At 43.2% G+C, this 18,760-nt stretch overlaps 2 protein-coding genes across 3 annotated transcripts in view; both read left to right on the top strand.

Moving 5' to 3' along the window:
- The window catches only part of LRP8 (LDL receptor related protein 8), a 166,140-nt gene extending 163,394 nt beyond the window's left edge, over positions 1–2,746 (top strand). For both annotated transcript variants that reach the window (XM_027894716.1, XM_027894708.1), the window contains 3 exons: positions 255–323; positions 523–695; positions 1,551–2,746. In XM_027894716.1, the coding sequence (XP_027750517.1) occupies positions 255–323; positions 523–695; positions 1,551–1,589 (281 nt within the window). In that variant the 3' untranslated portion in view covers positions 1,590–2,746. The remainder of the gene's footprint in view (positions 1–254; positions 324–522; positions 696–1,550) is intronic.
- Positions 2,747–16,390: 13,644 nt separating this feature from the next.
- Positions 16,391–18,133, top strand: MAGOH (mago homolog, exon junction complex subunit). The gene is made up of 5 exons (XM_027894946.1): positions 16,391–16,517; positions 16,632–16,690; positions 16,781–16,891; positions 17,192–17,274; positions 17,852–18,133. Exons 1-5 carry the CDS (start codon positions 16,430–16,432, stop codon positions 17,949–17,951), a joined length of 441 nt encoding a protein of 146 aa, XP_027750747.1. The 5' UTR covers positions 16,391–16,429; the 3' UTR covers positions 17,952–18,133.
- The last annotated feature ends 627 nt before the right edge of the window (positions 18,134–18,760 follow it).

The following is an 18,760-nucleotide window of genomic DNA, read 5'->3' as shown; positions in this document are numbered from 1 at the left end:
ACACCATCCCCTGATCCGTGCATGGTATTTCCATTACATGACATTTTTAAAACTGGCCTCCTTTTTTGTGCTTGAAAATTAGACACAAGCCATAACAATTTTATTGTGAAGCTTCTGGTAAACTCTCTGACAACAAAAGCTTTCTGATGGGTGGAACAACATGGGCACTAACATAAAACATTCTCTAAAACCAGAAAATGGTTTAATGTTAATGGTTTAAAGTTAAATGATCAGAACAACTTCTGTAATTCCAGATGCAAATGATGACGAAGGCTTTGGTTCAACTGTGACAGCGGCTGTGATTGGAATTGTCATTCCTGTGGGTAAGCTGGTTGGATTTAACCTTTGAGGATCACACCCAAGTGCCAGTTGTCAGGACTGGGGTGGGAAAGAGTACAGGAACTTCTGAAATGGGGATAAGGAGCCCAGCTTTGAGAAGATTCTCCAAGGATGGCTCCCAACATGGGAACATCCCAGCAGATCCGTGCCTGGCTCACAGCCCTGTCTCTCCCCTCTCCTCAGTGGTCATCGGCCTGCTGTGCATGGGGGGATACCTCATCTGGAGGAACTGGAAACGGAAGAACACCAAAAGCATGAATTTTGATAATCCAGTCTACAGGAAGACAACAGAAGAGGAGGATGAAGATGAGATCCACATTGGGCGGACGGCCCAAATCGGACACGTGTACCCAGCAGTGAGTGGCTGAGGGACAAGGGGAATTGTTGAGAGTTTGGATACAGAATTGTAATTATTGTAGGTTGTTTGCCATATAATAACAAAAGCAGAACTTCTTTAATATCATTGATCAGACAGCAGCCTGAACTTGCAGGCAGCTCCTGCAGTTGTCTTAGAATGTAGTGCTCTGTATAAGATACTCTGCTCACAGGAAGAATAATTGTTTCTAATCAAGGAACTAAGCTGACAAGTGTAAAGGTACCTCAGTGTGGGACAGGTGATTACTTATCCTCTACTGGATTGGTATATCTGCTTAGACTGCTACCAAGTGCCTAAGCTATCTTAGGGATAAATTGAGTTTCTCTGCAAACCAGGGAGACTGTTTTCTCTACAATAACAGTGTAAAAAAAGAGCCTCATTCCTCACAAGGAGGAGTGAGTGAGTTCTGTAAGAAGAAGGAAAAGGAGCCTCTGTCCCAGTGGCAGCCCTGGGAGATGAGCACTGGGAGGTGTAACTGCAGTGTGTGTGCAGAGAGCAGAAGGACCCAATAAGTAACGAGTGAAGGCAGCACAGCTCCTACAGGCAGGCAGGGGTGTAGGTAATGCCCCCTGGCATCTAAAGGTCCTGCACCAGAACACACCAGAGAAGGTGTCATCCCTTACAGGGAACCTGATCCAATACACAGGGCAGTAACCTCTCCAATGCCTCTTCAGTAACACTGGGGCAAGTGACCCCATTTGGGGGAAAAAAATCACTCCCTAAAATAGCTTTGTCACCAATGCACTTGGGACAATGAGTGACTGAGCAACTAATACAAGTTAGCAACAGTATCAGCATTCCCAGAGTTTCTCAATGTGTCTCTTCTCCTCCCCAGCGTGTAGCACTGAGCTTAGAAGATGACGGGTTGCCATGAGGATGAAGTTGCTGCTCCAAAAACACACCGAACAAACCTGCTTTGGATCACAGAACCTGCTTCTTCCTTTTGATCGTTATTTATGTTGCAGAAGGGTAACCACAAAGTTATAATGAACTGCAAACATCCAAAGGATGTGAGAGTTTTGTATGTATAATCTTTTATACACATTTTAACTTGTTGCACTACCCATTTGTGATAGTGAATAAGCGACAGCTGAGCTACTAACTCAATGTACATAACCAGCCAGGCTGAAGGCTCAGTAGCTATTGCTTTATTTTAAGACTATATTTATAGATATTTTGTAAATATGTTGAATATGCTTTGTGGCTATCCATCAACATAAGTAAAATAAATTCTGTACAGGCAGTTTAGAAATATTTATTAACAAAATCTGGATTATAAGATCTGTTCTGTAAATATAGTAGAGGGGTGAGAGTATTTATTTTTTGTATGTTTGGCTTGCTGTGCATAGATTATCTGTGTATATATCTATCTGGACAAGATAGATATATAGGCATATAAATATATACATATATATAAGAATATATACATATATTTTAAAACTACTAGCCTACATTTATGAAAATTAGGGATAATTGAATTTTTACAGGATGTTTGAGAAGTTTGCTTTGAAATCTAAAGACACTAAGTAAGAAAGAGCTGCAGGGTAAGACAGCTGACCAGCGAAGCACCATTAGAAACAGCTCCAGATTTCCATCCTGGCTCTTAAGGGTTGCTTTGGCATTTTCCAGTCTATCCATGAAGAATCCTCTGCAGTGCTTTTAACTGGAGGGCTACTGCCTACAGCATTCCAGTCAGGAGAAGCTCCTACAGCACCCAGGGGGTTTTTGTATTGTTGCTTTTTAAACAGCTGGGTACAAATCTGATTTAAGTTTTTTGTTTGTTTCTAAATGTATATCTGAATGTTTTTCCACACTGGGAATCTTGCACCTCTCAAATCAGCTCAGAATTAGCAGAAACAAAGATGCAGCCCTGTCCTTCCACACAGCTGAAGTGAGCACTCCCCTTGGATCATCAGGAAAACAACACAATAACTGAAGTCCCTTCCTTCCCTGCTTGCCCTTGTCCCCTGCTCGTACTGACTGACAGTCCAGCTCTGGGAGAGGCTGTGGCAGGTGTGGAATTCTTTCAAGTGCCGCTGGACACAGCAGGAATCCCAGACTGGAGCACTGGGCAAGGAGGCCAGAGCAGGGTAAAAACCCACAGCCTTCCCAGTATCTTTGGCTGGGTCATCCTGCACCTTGTAGAAAAAACACTTGTTTGTTCTCATCTGCTTCCATAAGATTCCCAGGGAATTCTGTGGGAAGTGAATACACTTACTATCATTGCAGAATGGATTAGTACCTCCCTGAACTGTACCAAATCCTAGAGAAATCTTCCTCATGTTTTTATGTCAGTCCAAGCTTTTGTATTCAAGTGAGTAGACGAAATTCATCATGAATGGGTTTGAGGGGTTTTTTTTCCTTTTTAGAATAAATTCACAGTTGTAATTTGAGCTGGAAGCTGATTCTTGACTAAGAACAGGAAGAAAGTGTCTAAAGCCCTTACAAACATAATACAGACTCTCTAAATGCTTCATGGCCTGCATAGACAATACAGAAGTAATCAAGCATCCTTCTATTCAAAATTTTAGATTTTAAGGCAGTGAAAAAATGAGTGAGATATCCATTACTGTTTTAAGGTAGGAAGCGCTCTTTCTACAAATCCATGCACTGTGTGCATGAAGAAAAAAGCTGAGCAAAGGCCGTATGTGATAACACTGTAACTAACAGAAGAATGTAAATATATTTGAAAGCTCTACAGTTTTGATACTTTTTTAAGAACATGTACACACAAACAAACCTATACAAACCACGTGCAAAAGGCTGCAGGTTTTTTCAAACCCTTGTAAATGAACTCAAGGTGCAGTGCTGATTTCAACCTTTACAGATTTATAACTACTGAGAAGTCAAACACCAAATTTGTTTTTTAAGAAATTAATTATTTTAAATAATGGTTCAGATTGTTAGGGTGATATTTAACATTGTAATCATTTCTGATCTGTCTTGTCATACTGAAGTTCTGTTAGAGTAAATTCTTGCTTGGTGCCTTTTGTGTTTCAGTTCTTACATTGCGGACAAAAGGCCCAGGGTGGGGCGGGGGGGGCTCTGTGTAACACTTGCTGTACTGGAAACCAAATGAACACCTTTGTAAAACAGTGTACTGTTTCTAGAGAAAGATTAAATTTTTTTATCTGGGACTACTGAACTAATTACTTCATGGTGTCTAAAATGGGACCATGTCATAGCTTGGTCTGAGTTTTCCTTAACTGCAAAGCCCGAGCGGGAGTTGGGAACACTGCTGAGGAACGAGGATATTGTGAACAAGGAGGGACAAGTGGAGGCATTTTCTGAAATGGGTGGGTGGGTTGGGTATGACATTCATCTGTGCAGAGAAGCCTGAGCAGGCAGTCAAATGCTCAAAAGACTTTTCCCCTTTCAAGGATTGCTGGCTGTCCCCTTTGGTCCCTGTTTGTGGGACATCTACTGCGTAACTTCAAACTGAAGTTACCAGCCAGGGGAAGAAAGGAGCCAGAAATACCCATATCCACTGACATGGACCTCCTGAAAAGCAGGACAACCAAACTGTGCACAAATGACCATTTTTTCCTCCCCCAGGCATTTCGCAGGATGTACCCAAAGCAGCGTGAGGTATCAGAGCACTGAAGACAACACAACCTTTCCCCATCGTGTGTTGGTACAAAGTCCCTCTCAGTCAATTCTTGGCCCTAAAGGAAGCTGCCAAGCAGATAACCCTTTTGAGACATGCGGTATTACCAAACTAATCTGGACTTGTGTACTGGTAAATATTGGAGGTTTAGTTTTCTATCTAACTGAAAACAGGTTTTTCTTACTTTAAAATATTTCTCAGTTCCAGTTAAATATTTTAACAGCAAATAGAAAACCCGAAAACAACAACAAAAGAAACAGCTCCAGGTCTAAACAGAAAGAGCAGAACAAATGAAAAGAAGTGAAAGAGGCTCATAAGAGAGTCCCAGGTAGGTTTGGGACTGCAGCAAGGTACGCCTGCCAAAACAACACTTTTTTTTTACTTAATGCTGTATTAGCAATAAAATTCTGGGGGTTTGTGTCACTTTTTACACACAGTAAGTGTATAGTCTGAGCTAATCCACACCAATCCCATGCTGCCGACTTCTATTACAACTACAGGGACTCATAAAAATGTGCTTATGTAACACTTTTAACTTGCTCACCCCTCTGCCCTCTGTGCTCTATTGTGCTTCATGTCCTCACAGTTGGTTCACCATCCAACCAGCCCTTTAACTCTGGGAAACAGTTTTAAATCTAATTTACATCCTCACCTGGAAGCAGGGCTGTAGCCATGGCTGTAAGCAAGCTCTTTCACTGCTCCATTTGGAGAGCTGTGCCAATTCCAGTTGTCTCCTAAATGCAGTGTCAACAGTGGAAGGGTTCAAACAGGAAAAGACATACAGAATGGGATACAGAAGCCACCTTTCAGATTCCAGCCACAGTCCATTTGCACATCAACATGCTGGCTGCTCAGTAGCCAGCTTGAAACACTTAATATCAAAATACCCACACACTCCCTCCTCCTTCCTCTGCAGGTCCTGGGGCTCTCCACTGCAACAGGAATGCTCTGTAAGGGTTTGCACTGATCAAGGATTCCCTAGAAATGGCACTCTGGTTGATAAAGACATTGGTACAGTCCCAGGTGGGGACAACATTGAGTTGTTCCAGTCACTGTTTGAGGGTTGTTACGGATTGTCCTGATGACAAAACTTGGGGCTGCAGAGACCAAACTGGCTCTTCTGAGCTAGATAAATGTGCCTGGCCAACCTTTACCAGGTCCTTACGCTACACCAGGGAGTGAACTGGGCCAGCACACCTTGTTTAACTGCACAGGGGTGAGCACGGATTCCTCAGCCAATGCTGACTCGGATCTGTAGCTATGCATCAGCAAGCACACTGTGAATTAACATGCTTTAAAAAATAATACTCTTTTCAAATTATTTGCAGCAATCAAATTTCCCTGTGCAGCTCAGTGGGAGGACATTTCCTCACAGGATTAGCTGCTGCTGCCACGCTCTCCACACTGTTAATGCAAACACTGTAATCCTGTCAGTCGTGATAAGGCAGAGCCTTAGCAGGGAGCTGAAGTTCTGACAGCCAGATGAGCAAATCTCCCTGATAGCTGGATAGGCCCAGCCTGGTTCCATGGGTGGTGTACACAGGATTACTGGAGACTGAGCTGAGAATGGGTTTTGTCTTCACGTCAGCTCTGCTCTTCAACCCTTGCCTGCAGGACACTAAGTTGGGGGAAAAGCAGAGCTTGTACCTGTTCTTGGCCAGGTACAACTGAGGCCAAATCACACACACACATCACCCTATTCAGGACTTCACCTGCTGAGTCTGCCAATCAAGGAATTAATTAGTTCCAACTGTAGTAATTTCTTTTCATGCATATATTTCCCCACTGGGGCTTAGCTAAAAGCATTAATTTAATTAATTAACGTTACACATAAAACATGATGGAAAGCCTTATGACCAAACATTCAAGAAAAATCCCTGGATCTATACATTTTACCTAAATAAGATTTAAGCAAAGATAACACCTTGAAATGATGCTTAGAAGATAAAAAAATACTTGGAAAGAAATGTTTAGGTCTAAATTTTATTGACAGGAACTTTCTTACAAAGGCTAAGTTGTAATAATGAAAAATCAACATGAAATTACTGGAAATTTGCATTATTAGTAGCAATATCTGAAATAAAAAGCCTGACCTCATGAACTGACTTCCTATTACTTTGATGCTCAAGGCATTGGAAGCAATAAAAATCGTGAGGTTTGTAATAAAAACTTTTTCAATCACATCAGCAGGTGAGGTGAACAGAAGCTGTTGCTGTAGAGAAATCTCCTGGTGAACATGTAATTTTAATTTTGCATACAACCTCCATCTTCCCATCTTAAAAAAGACCTATTGGAGCTGGAGGAGACGCTGAGGAGGTCAAAGATAACTGAGGAAGATTATGCATTTTTCAAAGCTGTAAATCAGAAAGACACAACTGAGAGGATGTACAGTACCTGTAAATAAAATCAGCAGTGGTGCAGAGACAGCACTAGGATGTAATTATTTCTCTAGGGATCCATTACAGCTACTACGAGACAGGAGATGGGGTAAATGGAATGAATCTGATCCAATATGAGAGAATCCTGATGATCAGATGAGTAATTTCTATTTGCTTTTCCCTCTTTTTTAATCATCACCGTATTTACTACAGGGCATGGAATTTCTTTGAGACAATACCATAACTGAAGGTTATCAGACATCCTGTCCACATGACCAAAGCAGTTCATGGCCCTCACATGGCTCCATGCTGGAGCCACACCAGACCCAGATGAATTAACTGAGAAGCCAGGACAGAAGCGTCTGATGATGATGCATTTGTTTGTAGCTCATTACTCTGGACTTTCAGCCGCGCTGTGCCAGGAATTCACTGCAGTTATGGTTTCCCATAGCAACAAGGTACACGGCACTAATTGCTCAGGAAAAAGGAGCTGACTGGGAGCGGCACCTCCCACAGGGAGCTCAGCCAGGTGTTCGCGGGTATCCAGGAAGGTAAAACAAGGCTGCTCCATGTGCATCTGCAATACAGCTTGAACTCAGTCCAAAAGTACTGTGTTCACAGCAGCAGCTGCTGGACCACACCCACACTGCTTCAGAGAGGCCTGATCAAGCCAAGCAAGGATGGACTAAACCCACTAAACTTCTCCCCAGATTCCCCTGTTCTCATTAATTTAGGAAGAAATGAGCACAGGTTGATCTAGGTCTCTGCAATAGGGTAAGATAGGAGATTAACTTTACAGGCACTTACAGTTTATAATAAAAATGTAACAAGTGTACATGTCATCATGAATTAACCATTGATTTTTTGAAGTACCCAGCACTGCACAGTGTGTAAATGCACCCTATACACACAGTAACAGACACTCCAGATTTGTTAGGAATGGGCACGATTTAGCAAACAAGCAGTCCCATAAGAACACATTCTCCTAAATGCTTCACCCCAGCCCAGAGCAAACACACAAATCCTGCCTGGAGAGATTTCAACATTAAATGCTCAGTAAGCTGCCATTCAGAATTTCTGGTTCCCCACTGTGCCTTCCAAGCAGAAAGCAAATGGCTTCATTTGGGATCTACTGCATGGGTGGGTCAATTAATTGAAGGGGGGAAAAAGCTTCAACTGGCAGGAAAGATGAGGCAACAAAACCAAGAGAGCAGCGGCCGGCAAATGGAAAAGCAAGAAATACATATCCAAAATAACCGTGCACGCAGCAATACAAGCTGTAATTTCATCAGAGTTTGGTAAGTCTCGTGCACAGAGCTGTGTTTATAAAGTCCCTGCACAGACCAGCCCTGCACGGACTGTGCCTTCCATGTGACTGCAGAGCAAAGTGCTGCAGGTACCACCAACCCCGGGGAATCTCTAGGCCCTGACCTGTCAAATCAGAGGTGGCGTCTGTTGTTTCCGCCTCACAGGGCAGAGGTGTATTTGGCAAAGTCACCACCCAGACACTGGACAGGGCAGGGAATTGGAGCTTTCTGAGGAGCTCAAACAGCAAAGCATCAAAGCCCTGCTCATGTCCCGGCACAAACACACATCAGCACATGTACCTGTGTATTTCTGGGATGCACAGTTATCTCCCTCTTTCCTGAGGAACCAGGTTCTGTTTGTGTGACCTGCATAGGCAGGCTGCAAAGGCTCCATTCAATGCTCAAAATGCAGCAGTGCCTTCTCACGTGCGGGTACAGAAGCCTTTTAATTTCAGTGAGTGGCTTCAAGGCAGAAACCCTAATGAAGACAACATAATTTGCAGTGTCAATAGCTATTAATGCTATGAGGGCTACAGAACACACTGAGCTTTGATTTACTATCTCCCTCTTAAAGCACATTCTGCCTTCATAACAAGAACAAGGCCAAGGAGGAATAACCTCCAGCTGCTCCTGCAGATCAGGAACCTACAGCCACACATAATTCTGATTGACATTTTCTGCTTGGAGAAAAATCAACACACAGGGCTATCAGAATATTGGTCATCAGACCCAAGGAATATCCAAAAAGATGTCAGATTAGATTCATAAAGCATTAGTTACTATTATTTTGAGACTCGAGAGTGCATCTTGTTCCTTTGGGCTCCAGGGGAGCTCAAATCCCAGTTAGGCATCCTTTCCAAATTAAGCAGAAACTCGGCTAATTGACTCTCATCTTATGCAACATCTACTTTTGTCTGCTTACCCCCACCTCTGCAGCACCAACCTCTTCTTCTCCACCAACATTTTTGAAGAGTAAATGGTGATAAAAGCATAAATAAAGTTTGCTTCCAGAGAGGGTGAGAGGAACTGATGAGGACAGTGCATGAAATGTGAGTGACTGAGAGCAAAGATAATTAGAAAGAAACAAAGGGCAGCTGGGCTGGAACTCTGGCAGGGCAGTAGCCACAACTGACACTTATTCAGAAGATTTGATAACCCTGTAACAAGGAATTTTAACCTCCAAGTGCAGACACACAGGTGCTGCTGACATGAAACTCAAGCAACTAGAAGGGAAAAATACAGAGCGTAACTTTCTAGATGTGAGTTCCTGTCAGCTTTTGGCACCTGGTCATTAGTGCTGGTACTTAGTATAGAACAAAAATATTTGGCAGTTTGAAACTTGTGCCCACACATAATTATTGTGCTGGCAGTCAGTTCAACAAGATCATGCAAAGAAATGCATGGTAATTTTGGATAAAAAGACAGGCAACTCCTCCAGCCACTTCTTTATGCTGTGACAACACAGGAACACAAAGGTGATTGCTTTCCTTTCTGCCACTACCCTAAAATTAAGCCTTTCCCCACTGACACTCACTTGGCTTAACACCTCTGATTTGATGAGCACATCAAAAAAACCTTTCTCAGTTCCTCTTTAATCATCTCAGAGGCTGCTGAAGCAAAACTGAAGTCAGGCACACAGGCCAGTGAGGAGCTGGCTGTAAAGAAATCACTATTTCCTTAGCAGAAGAGTCACAATATAAATTTCACATCAGGCCTCCATATTTTTAAATATTTTCATTTTTCTTTCTTATTCCATGCAAAAAACCTCAGTCACTGTCTTCTACTCACACTCCATTTTGAGACAGAATGCAATTCACTCCCCTAAGTTACCAGAGAGGGAATCTCTTCAAGCTCTCGAATAGTGAACAAAACATGAAAAAAATCTATCCTAGACTGCAGGACAAACTACCCATTTAAGCTGAGCTGACTTGGGATGGGTGAAGTCAGGGGGAAAAATAAAAGAGAAAAAAAAATGCAAGAAAACAAAAAGAAGCTACAGCAGAAATAATGCAGTTCTAATGGACCATGGAATATCAGATAGCCAGCAAGAAGATGACCTTTTCTCCAGTGCTGAAATAACAAAGCCACAGAACACAAACGGTGATAAACCAACTCCAACTTTACAAAATCAATTTATGTGAGAATAAAAGAACAAAAGACATGACCTTTTCTTTGCTATTAAATAAACTAAATCCATTCTACTGAAGTCTCCTTTTTGAACAAAAGTTATTGCCTGACCTTTCTTACTCCAGTGCAGGATGCAAAGTGACTGGGCAAAGCATTTAAGCTCTTTTGTTCTTCCTAAATCAGAGGTTTGTGCCACCACAGGGGGTAAAACAGTGCAGATCCTTCCTAACCCCAACACAGGAGCTTCTGGAGGTACCACCAGAGATCTGTAACATGACCAAAGACGTGGGGCAAAGACCACCCAGGCTGGTGCTGGAACAGGAATGGACATTTAGGCTGGAATATGACTGGGTATCCAAACCAGCCCTGTGTCTCCACAGGATCCCACAGCACACAGGTGTCAGTTCCTGACTGCAATAACGAACACTGTTAAAAGTGATCTGTGTTAATGGAATATTATTACATCAACACTGAGATTGTATACCTAACACTGGTACAGTTTTGTTTGATATTCTCAAAGAATCAAAGCACAAAATGCATTTCCTGAAATTATACCTTGCTGTGATATTACCACGAGATGAGTTCTTAGTAACTTATTGGATTTTCTACACTAACTGTTCTATAAACAGTACAAAATAAAAATATAATGTAAATGAATGATAATTACATAATGTAATGTTAGTCTAAACATAATTTTACTTGTAATTTTTCTCTCGTGGGGTCAGTGTCCCAACAGCTGGATGTTGCTGACTGGGATAACTGCAAAATAGGTTTATTCATTGAAAATAGAAACGTGTCATTATTTCCAATCCTTCTTATCCCAAGATCCATCTGCGGGCAAGATATTTTATTTGATGTACAAAAAAACACATGCATTTGCATTTTCACATGTGGAAATGCATAAAAAGATACACATTAATTCTCAAGGCTGCCATTCAGGACTCTCTAAACACTGTCAGGAAGGTGCTGCTCATGCACCATCCTGTGGTTTAGCAGGATAGACTCACAGTCACAGGAATCCTGACTGACTGGAAGTCAAGAATCATTTTCTGAGACAGACAAATCACTTTATTATGAGAAATAACTCCTGGCTTCTGGAAGGGGATTAGTGTATTACAGGCAGTATCATCATTTTCATCTTTGTTTGGATTTCCATCCTCCCGTTTTCTCTTTTTTATCATTGAGAAACTGCCAGGGAGATGAACATGGAGCAGAACTGATCTGATGGCTCCTGGGGGCAGGAGAGCAGTTGTGCATAGCAAAATAGAAATTCAAAAAAGTTGACCAAGAAACCTTTGAGTTCAGGGAAGAAGGACAGGAGAACATCAGGACTGAGAATTGTATCTCCTGGCTGTGAAATAATAGTGCTCAAACCCCAGAATCTGAGATCATATGTGTCCATGTAGCATAGAAGGGACAATCTTTTGCCAAAAACCATAGAGGAAGTGGAGAGAATAAATAAATATCTTTAGAGCTGAAGAACAGAGAGCATCAGTGACCAACAAGGATCTGTGACACTGCTAATCCAGGGCCTGCCCATCGATTGCTCCCAAGAGCTCTGAGCCCCCTGAACCAAACCCCAGGGTGCTGGGAAAAGGTCCATTTCCTGACACAGCAATCCTCTTCTGGATAAAGAAGAAAAGGGTTGCCATGGCAACCCTGACTGAATTCAGCACTTCACCTGCACACAAAGTCTGTCTGCAAGGGCTCTCTGGAAAGTTGAGGGTTTGCCTGTTTCTCGTTAGGGGTCCTTGGAAATTGTACCAAGGTCCTCCAAACAAGGATTGTACAGGAAATGGACAGGACTTCCACCAGCTCAAAGGCTGCTCAAAGGTACAAGTATCTGTGTAAAAGGAGAGCAGGAGCTCTCTTGACAAAGATTTTCAGATGGCTGTAAAGAGAGTCTGATGTGTGCAGGGGACAAGTAAGGCCTGGGAGCTTTCTGTGACAAGGCAGACCTGCCAGAGTTGTTCACCTTTTTGCTAATGAAGCCTCATGTTTGGATTTCCTGACCTACTACATTGGTTTCCTTCTTTATAGAATAAGGGAAAAGCAAAGAACCAAAAATTGGAATCAAATACATTGGAAGAACAAGTTGTTTAGAGGCAATGACAAGCAGGAGCAAAAATGAACTGCAAAACCAATTAAAAAGTATGCAGAAACACAGGTAAAAACAGTAGAAATAGATAAAATTCAATTCAGCTTATTGCCAAAGTGTAGCAGTGAACATGAGGTAAAGTCTAAAAGTTTCTGTTCTATATGCACTGCCCCTGGTCTCTCAAGTTTGTGAAATCCTGGTGTGCCAAAAGGCCCTGTCAGATGATCAAAACTTTAATTTGGTAAAACATTTCAAATAAAAGAAATTATTGCAGCTAAAGCAAGGCCACATGGGAGCAAAGAAAAGTTTCTTTGCAGCCCTTGTCTGAAGGATCATCTTGAGCAGCTTCCCACAGCAAGGGTGCCCTTTGAGGTGACACGGCCCAGGACCCGGGCATTCCAAACAAGGAGGTAAAACGTTCAACGCTCCTGCGGATATTTCCACAAACACACAGCCCCTGTGTGGACATAACCCACTCCTGAAGGAAGGCCACGGGCTGAAGGTTAAATAAATACCTGTGTTTGCTCCCTGCCACCCGGGGAACCTTCAAACAGTTTGGCAGATCTGTTTAAACAAAACCAGCTTTCACAGAAATACATGACCAGAATGCAGCACTTGGCCAGCGACTGAACAAAGAGCTTGAAACCTGCAGGGACATAAAACACCTCTCTCTTATGTAATACCAACATTTTGGGCAACTACTTAGAGGACAATTCACGAAAGCTAATTCCAGACCAAATGTGCAGGTTCTTTCTCAGAAGCAACCACTGGGGACAAGCTTCCTCTTGGAACAGCCCTTGGAACGCCCTCTGTAAAATTCTGAAGTGAGAACTAAAGCACCTCTGCAAATACTGTTGTGTAAGTTGAAGCCACAGTTCTAAAATGAAAAAATACAACTATTTAAGTAAGTAATATCTAAATAAACTCCCCTATAAATAAACTATAAAGAGGGGGATTCATCTGTACTGGGCCAGTTACTCTTCCAGGCCAGCAGTTCTCATACACTGCACCCCAACTTCCAGCCTTGCCAAACCCAACAGATTCTCGTGGGGGCTGACTTTTCAAATGATACGGCCAATTACATTATAAACTTGCATTTGGCACAAAAACCATCTACAGAAAAAGCAGAGAATCAAAATCAATCAAACCCCAAAGCTTCATTAAAATACACAAAAAGATTCACATGAGAGAGCTGTTCTTGTCTGAGCGCAGGGAGATGAACCTGGTGACACAGACAGACCCTTCCAGGCCTGTTTTCTGTTAACTTCCATTAATCTTTCTCCTTTTCAGGCACCCCTTTACACATCTGAGTCCATATGAGGCTTAGGATTTGTTTCTCGTAATACCCATGTCAATACACCCCATTTTTGTCTGCTCAGCCACCACCAGGGAGTTTTGTCTTGTGAGCCAAGAGCATCTTTGAGTCACTAACCAGCCCCAGCAGCCCAGCACTGCAGGGAAAACCTCACCTCAGAGCAGCAGGGTCATTCCACTTGGCACCACAACAGTCAGGGGTCCTTTGCAGATCTGTATTTTTAACCAAGTAGATAAAACTTATCCATATCACAATTTTAAGATACAAACCAGGCTGTTTTTTCTAAACAGTGTTTTACAATGCACAGCTCGGTGTCAACAGAGACCCACAGTCAGTTTGTCTCCAGCAGACACAACAGACTGCTGACTCAGCTGTATTTTGATACTAATTATCTTTCACACAATAGAGAGGCAGAGGAATTAACATGCTTCAAAACTAGAATATGATTCTCTTCCCAGCAGCTAAACAACACAAGCAGAACAAGGATCTAAGTGCAAAGTCAAGGTCCACACCATGAGAACATCAAATGCTACTGAACACATTTTAAACAAACATTTAATGGATCTATTAACTTTCAAATATTATATTGTCTTACTTTAGTCAGTGAAAGTAGTTTCTTTGATAAGGGAGTCAGTAAGAATTAAAGCCTCTGTAGATACAAGGGGAAAGAATTGCATGAAATTGTGTATGTTTAGAACATTGTCTCACCAGTTACAGACATGGGAAAATATCAGAAAACAACCTGAATTATTTGGAATCTGTGAAACAAATTCTGTCACCCGGTTCTCCCAAGTGCCCAACGTCTCTGGTGATGAGAAAAAAAAATAGCAGGAATGCAACTATTTCAACAAACAATCATAAATCTTACCGTGTTAAAACTAAGTTAAATTAGGAACTCAAAGTAGGTTGATTTATTTTAGCTACCTGCTCTTTTACTGACATGAGAAAAAAACCCAAACAAACAGAAATATTCAGAGCATGTTTATCCAATTTCTCCCATTTCTCCAAATCCCAGAGATATCTGCTCCCCATGGGTAAGAAGTGAAAATCATGGAGATTTTGCTCTTCTTAAAAAAGCAACAAAAACACCCCCAACTCAACCCCCTTATAAACCAGTATCAGTATCAAGATTCCACTTGCACATTGTTATATGAGAGTGTAAAATAATGCTAAAAATGTGTATTAATAGAGACATTTTCTTCAGAGACAGAGCAATCACTGCCTGCATGTGCTTTTAGGCGGAATGAAAGGAGCCACATTCCTCTTTCACAAACACATCCTTAAGCCAGTGCACTCAAGCGTAGCATGTTTTTGATTGTGAGTGTGTCAAGATAACCCAAACACCCCTGGCAGCAACACTCCATCCATTGTATCACCCTCAAACATGACATTTATTTTAAGAACACAAAAAGCCCTAATATACACACAGCAAAAAGCATTTTTATCTCACTCGTAGTACCCATTTATCATGAGATGTATTATTATATGGAAGTCAAAGACAGTTGACATCTCTAGGAGAAATTAAAATGCAGGTTCTCAGGATAACTCATATTCCAGTTTGCTCTTCTTTCCAACACAGTAATTTAAACAAAAATACATTAAGTACTGCTATTCCTGAAAACGCTTATAAACAATTTAGACAATTACAGTAGAGTCATTCTCTCACATAAAAAAGCCAAATAAATCTCTGAACCTGAAGACAAACCAGACACATTACCTTTGGACTGGACAACCAAGTTCACACAACAAGCAGGATAAAACACTTAAATGAAATCATCATTGTAAAAGCCATTTCCAGTTCTATCACAATACAAAATGCCCTCCCCCATTCCGTGTCCTCAATGAAAAGGGTCCCATCTGCTGATCAGCACAAGAGATACCCTATGTCTGAAATTTCCTTTCAGAAGGGAATATAATACAGAAGGGCCTGTTTCTGGCTATGTGCTTTCAGCAGTTCCAAAGAGCAAAGGGGCAGGTGTTACCCCCAGTCCTCAAACTTCAGGGCACCGGCTATGAGGGACCTCAACAAACCAGTCCCAGTGAGGCACCAAACTGCCTCAGGAGACAGAAATGTGGGCATTGGAGTTCTTTTCCTTCTCATTAAAGGCATATACACACAGTGACTGTTCTGTCTCTGGAAAAAAAAATCTCTCTATAAATACACATTTTAGCTTTATTTTACATAGGACGGAATGACTGTAATGTAACAACCTGGGTATCGAATTCTTGCGGTGACACTGAACGTCAACATCTGGGGTCAGAACAAAGGGAGAGCTGCACGTCGCGTCTTACATTGCTATGTCTAAACATTACAAGGAAGACCTTATTAGCAGTAAGTGAATAATTTTCCTTTTTTTTTTTTTTTTTTTTTTTTTTCCCCTAGAAAAAAGCCACAGGTTTTAGGGTAGAGGATGCACCTTGTCCTTCACCGACCGAGCCCTGCAACAGGTCAATCCCAGTGTGGATGTGGCCAGTCCTGTCCCAGCGATGGCACCCAGGCCATGGCCACCACCGCTGCGGCATTTTCCTGTCTAATACCGCAAACACCACAGCGACAGAACAGCTCTGCCCCGGCCGCCCGGGCTGGGTGCCCCTCAAGGAACCCCCTGGGGTGAGGGCTCGACCCTTCCCTGGGGCGGGCGGGGGTGCGGCGACCCCTCACCTGCACCGTTCATGCCGCTATGGAGCCGGCCGGTGGATTCGGGCTCTGTCCCGGCTGGACTGGGACTCTCTCCCGCCTGGATTTGGGCTGAGGGGGCGGGGCCGCTCCCGCCCCTCACGGCCCCGCCGCCCGCCGGGGGGCGCCCGCGCGCGCCTTTCGGCCCCACCGTGACGCAAGCGGCTCGCGCCGCCGCGGTGCATGCCGGGCCGGCGGCGGGAAGATGGCGAGCGACTTCTACCTGCGGTACTACGTGGGGCACAAGGGGAAGTTCGGGCACGAGTTCCTCGAGTTCGAGTTCCGCCCCGACGGTGAGAGCGGGCGGGGGCCGGGGGGCACCGGGAGGGACGGCTCTGCGCTCCCCGAGGGCGCGGGGCCGGGCATGGCCGCCCCGGCGGGGCTTAACGCGCGGCCTCTCCCCGCAGGGAAGCTGCGCTACGCCAATAACAGCAACTACAAGAACGATGTGATGATCCGCAAGGAGGTGAGTGGGGGGGGGCCGCGCGAGGTTGGGTGTCCCTGCTGCAGTGGTGTGTGCAGGGGTTGTAGTTCCATGTTGGGATGTTGTGTCCAGGCTTACGTGCACAAGAGCGTGATGGAGGAGCTGAAGAGAATCATCGACGACAGTGAAATCACGAAGGAAGATGATGCTCTGTGGCCGCCTCCGGACAGGGTGGGCCGGCAGGTGGGTGCACAGTGTCTCCTCTAGTCGATGCTTTAATTTCCGTGGGTAGCTCCTTGGAAGCACAACAGAACTTTCCCCTCAAGGCTGTGTTGTTTCCAGCCAAAAAGGAGACAATACTACCTTAAAACCCGAGTAGTCACTCAGTGGCAGCTTGTGAGAGTTAATATGATTCACAGACCTGCTGCGTTCAATGTCTCTGTAATAGAAAGTTGTAAAAAAAAAAAAGTCATCACAGTACTTAAGTATTTCTGTAACTTGTACCACAAAGCAGTAGTGTTCCCATAACCTTTTATTTTTCAGGAGCTTGAGATAGTAATCGGTGACGAGCACATCTCCTTTACCACATCAAAAATCGGTTCACTCATTGATGTAAATCAGTCCAAGTACGTACCCTGCTTTTTTAAGTTGCTGTTTTTATTTAACAGTCTGTATTAAACTTGATGATCACTGGGTACCTGTATTTTACATTGTTTCGAGGCACAGATCAGTTCCTGGGGACGCTGCTCTGTGTTGCAGTGTAATGTACCAGCTGCCTTTAGATGTATTTTCAAACTCACTTTGCTGTAGGACCCTGTCAGATGTGTTCATAGGCCAAACTGACCTGCCATTGACCTGTCTGCATCAGTGTCTTTGGGAAAACCGAGATTTCTGTATTTCACCAAAGCTGAAAAGATTGGCTGGCATGGTTGGTTGTTCTTTTTTTTTTAATCTTAAGTGCTGTTGCTACTTGGCTTTAAAAAAAAATGCGCATTTTGTCAATACTTAAAGTGTGCAAACTTGGAGTAAGGAATGTTTTATCAATCAGTGTAGAATGAAAAAAATCTGTTCCTCTCTAAGGTGACCTCCAAAAAGTCTTCCTATAGACTCTTTTTTTTTTAATAGGTTAGTTCTATAAACTCTTCTAAAAGAGCATCAATCTTAAACTTCTTTTGTTTTCTTTCCTTCTGTTGTGCACTACAGGGATCCAGAAGGTTTGAGAGTATTCTACTACCTGGTCCAGGACCTTAAGTGTCTTGTCTTCAGTCTTATTGGACTCCACTTCAAAATCAAGCCAATTTAAATCAGACAAATTGAAGTTTGTATTACATTCTGTATGGGGGAATGGGTCAGGGGGAAGGATGCTGTTCCAGCTCGTCAGGGTTTCTGGCCTGGAGCTTTTATGTATTTCATTTTTTTGTTGTTGTTGCTAAAAACTGTCAGTGAGTGTCTTTATTAAAAGGATGAGATTTCTTTTTAATTTTTGAGTTGTGAGACACTGACTTCCTAACACTTCTTTTAGCACAGTACACTCAGGGTATGTGACATCACTTGTATATCACACATCCTGTATTTCTCTGTCTACACAGCAGCAGAAAATGGAGTTACACCTGTCTGTGTGAAATGGAACTTCAGCCAGCTGTCAGGATAAACTTCTGTTACTATCCTGAGCTGGCTATTCTGTTGGCCAGCCCAGAAGTGCAAACCAGCTGAGTGCTGGTGGTAACTGGTGGTAGCAGACACACATCACCACCCTCATGGCCTGTGCTCACCTGTTTGCTCCCAGGGCACTTCGGATGATCCCAGGAACCACTTCGGATCTTCACTGACGCTGCCGTCCAGCTTTGGAAAAGCTTGAAAAGCAATGTAGAATGTATTTAGTTAAGTTCTAGTCCAGGAGATCTGTTGTGCAGCATTAATTAAAGGATTTTGAGGGGGGCTCGAGGGTGTTCCCCACAGCAGCGCTGCCAAACTGTGCTCTTGCTTTCTCTGGCACATCTGTTTTTTCTAAGTCAGTAGCCGCTGCGATTAAAAAACACTGGTGGTTAAAGGGCTTTTAAAAGTTGGACCCCCTCCGTTGCCGGTGCCAGCCCCTCCCGCATTCCCGCCCCT

This window comes from Empidonax traillii, unplaced genomic scaffold (assembly GCF_003031625.1).
Source record: "Empidonax traillii isolate 1590-97213 ecotype Southwest subspecies unplaced genomic scaffold, ASM303162v1 scaffold15:size5535645, whole genome shotgun sequence".
Classification (NCBI taxonomy): Eukaryota; Metazoa; Chordata; class Aves; order Passeriformes; family Tyrannidae; genus Empidonax; species Empidonax traillii.
This window is presented reverse-complemented; position numbering and strand designations above follow the sequence as displayed.

What these genes read in the sequence shown, in the direction of transcription:
- MAGOH (XM_027894946.1), top strand. Translation starts at nt 16,430, where the DNA reads ATGGCGAGCGACTTCTACCTGCGGTACTACGTGGGGCACAAGGGGAAG. An exon ending in GTTCGAGTTCCGCCCCGACG is followed by an intron (nt 16,518 to 16,631) that starts GTGAGAGCGGGC and finishes CTCTCCCCGCAG; the next exon opens with GGAAGCTGCGCTACGCCAAT. An exon ending in ATTGATGTAAATCAGTCCAA is followed by an intron (nt 17,275 to 17,851) that starts GTACGTACCCTG and finishes TGTGCACTACAG; the next exon opens with GGATCCAGAAGGTTTGAGAG.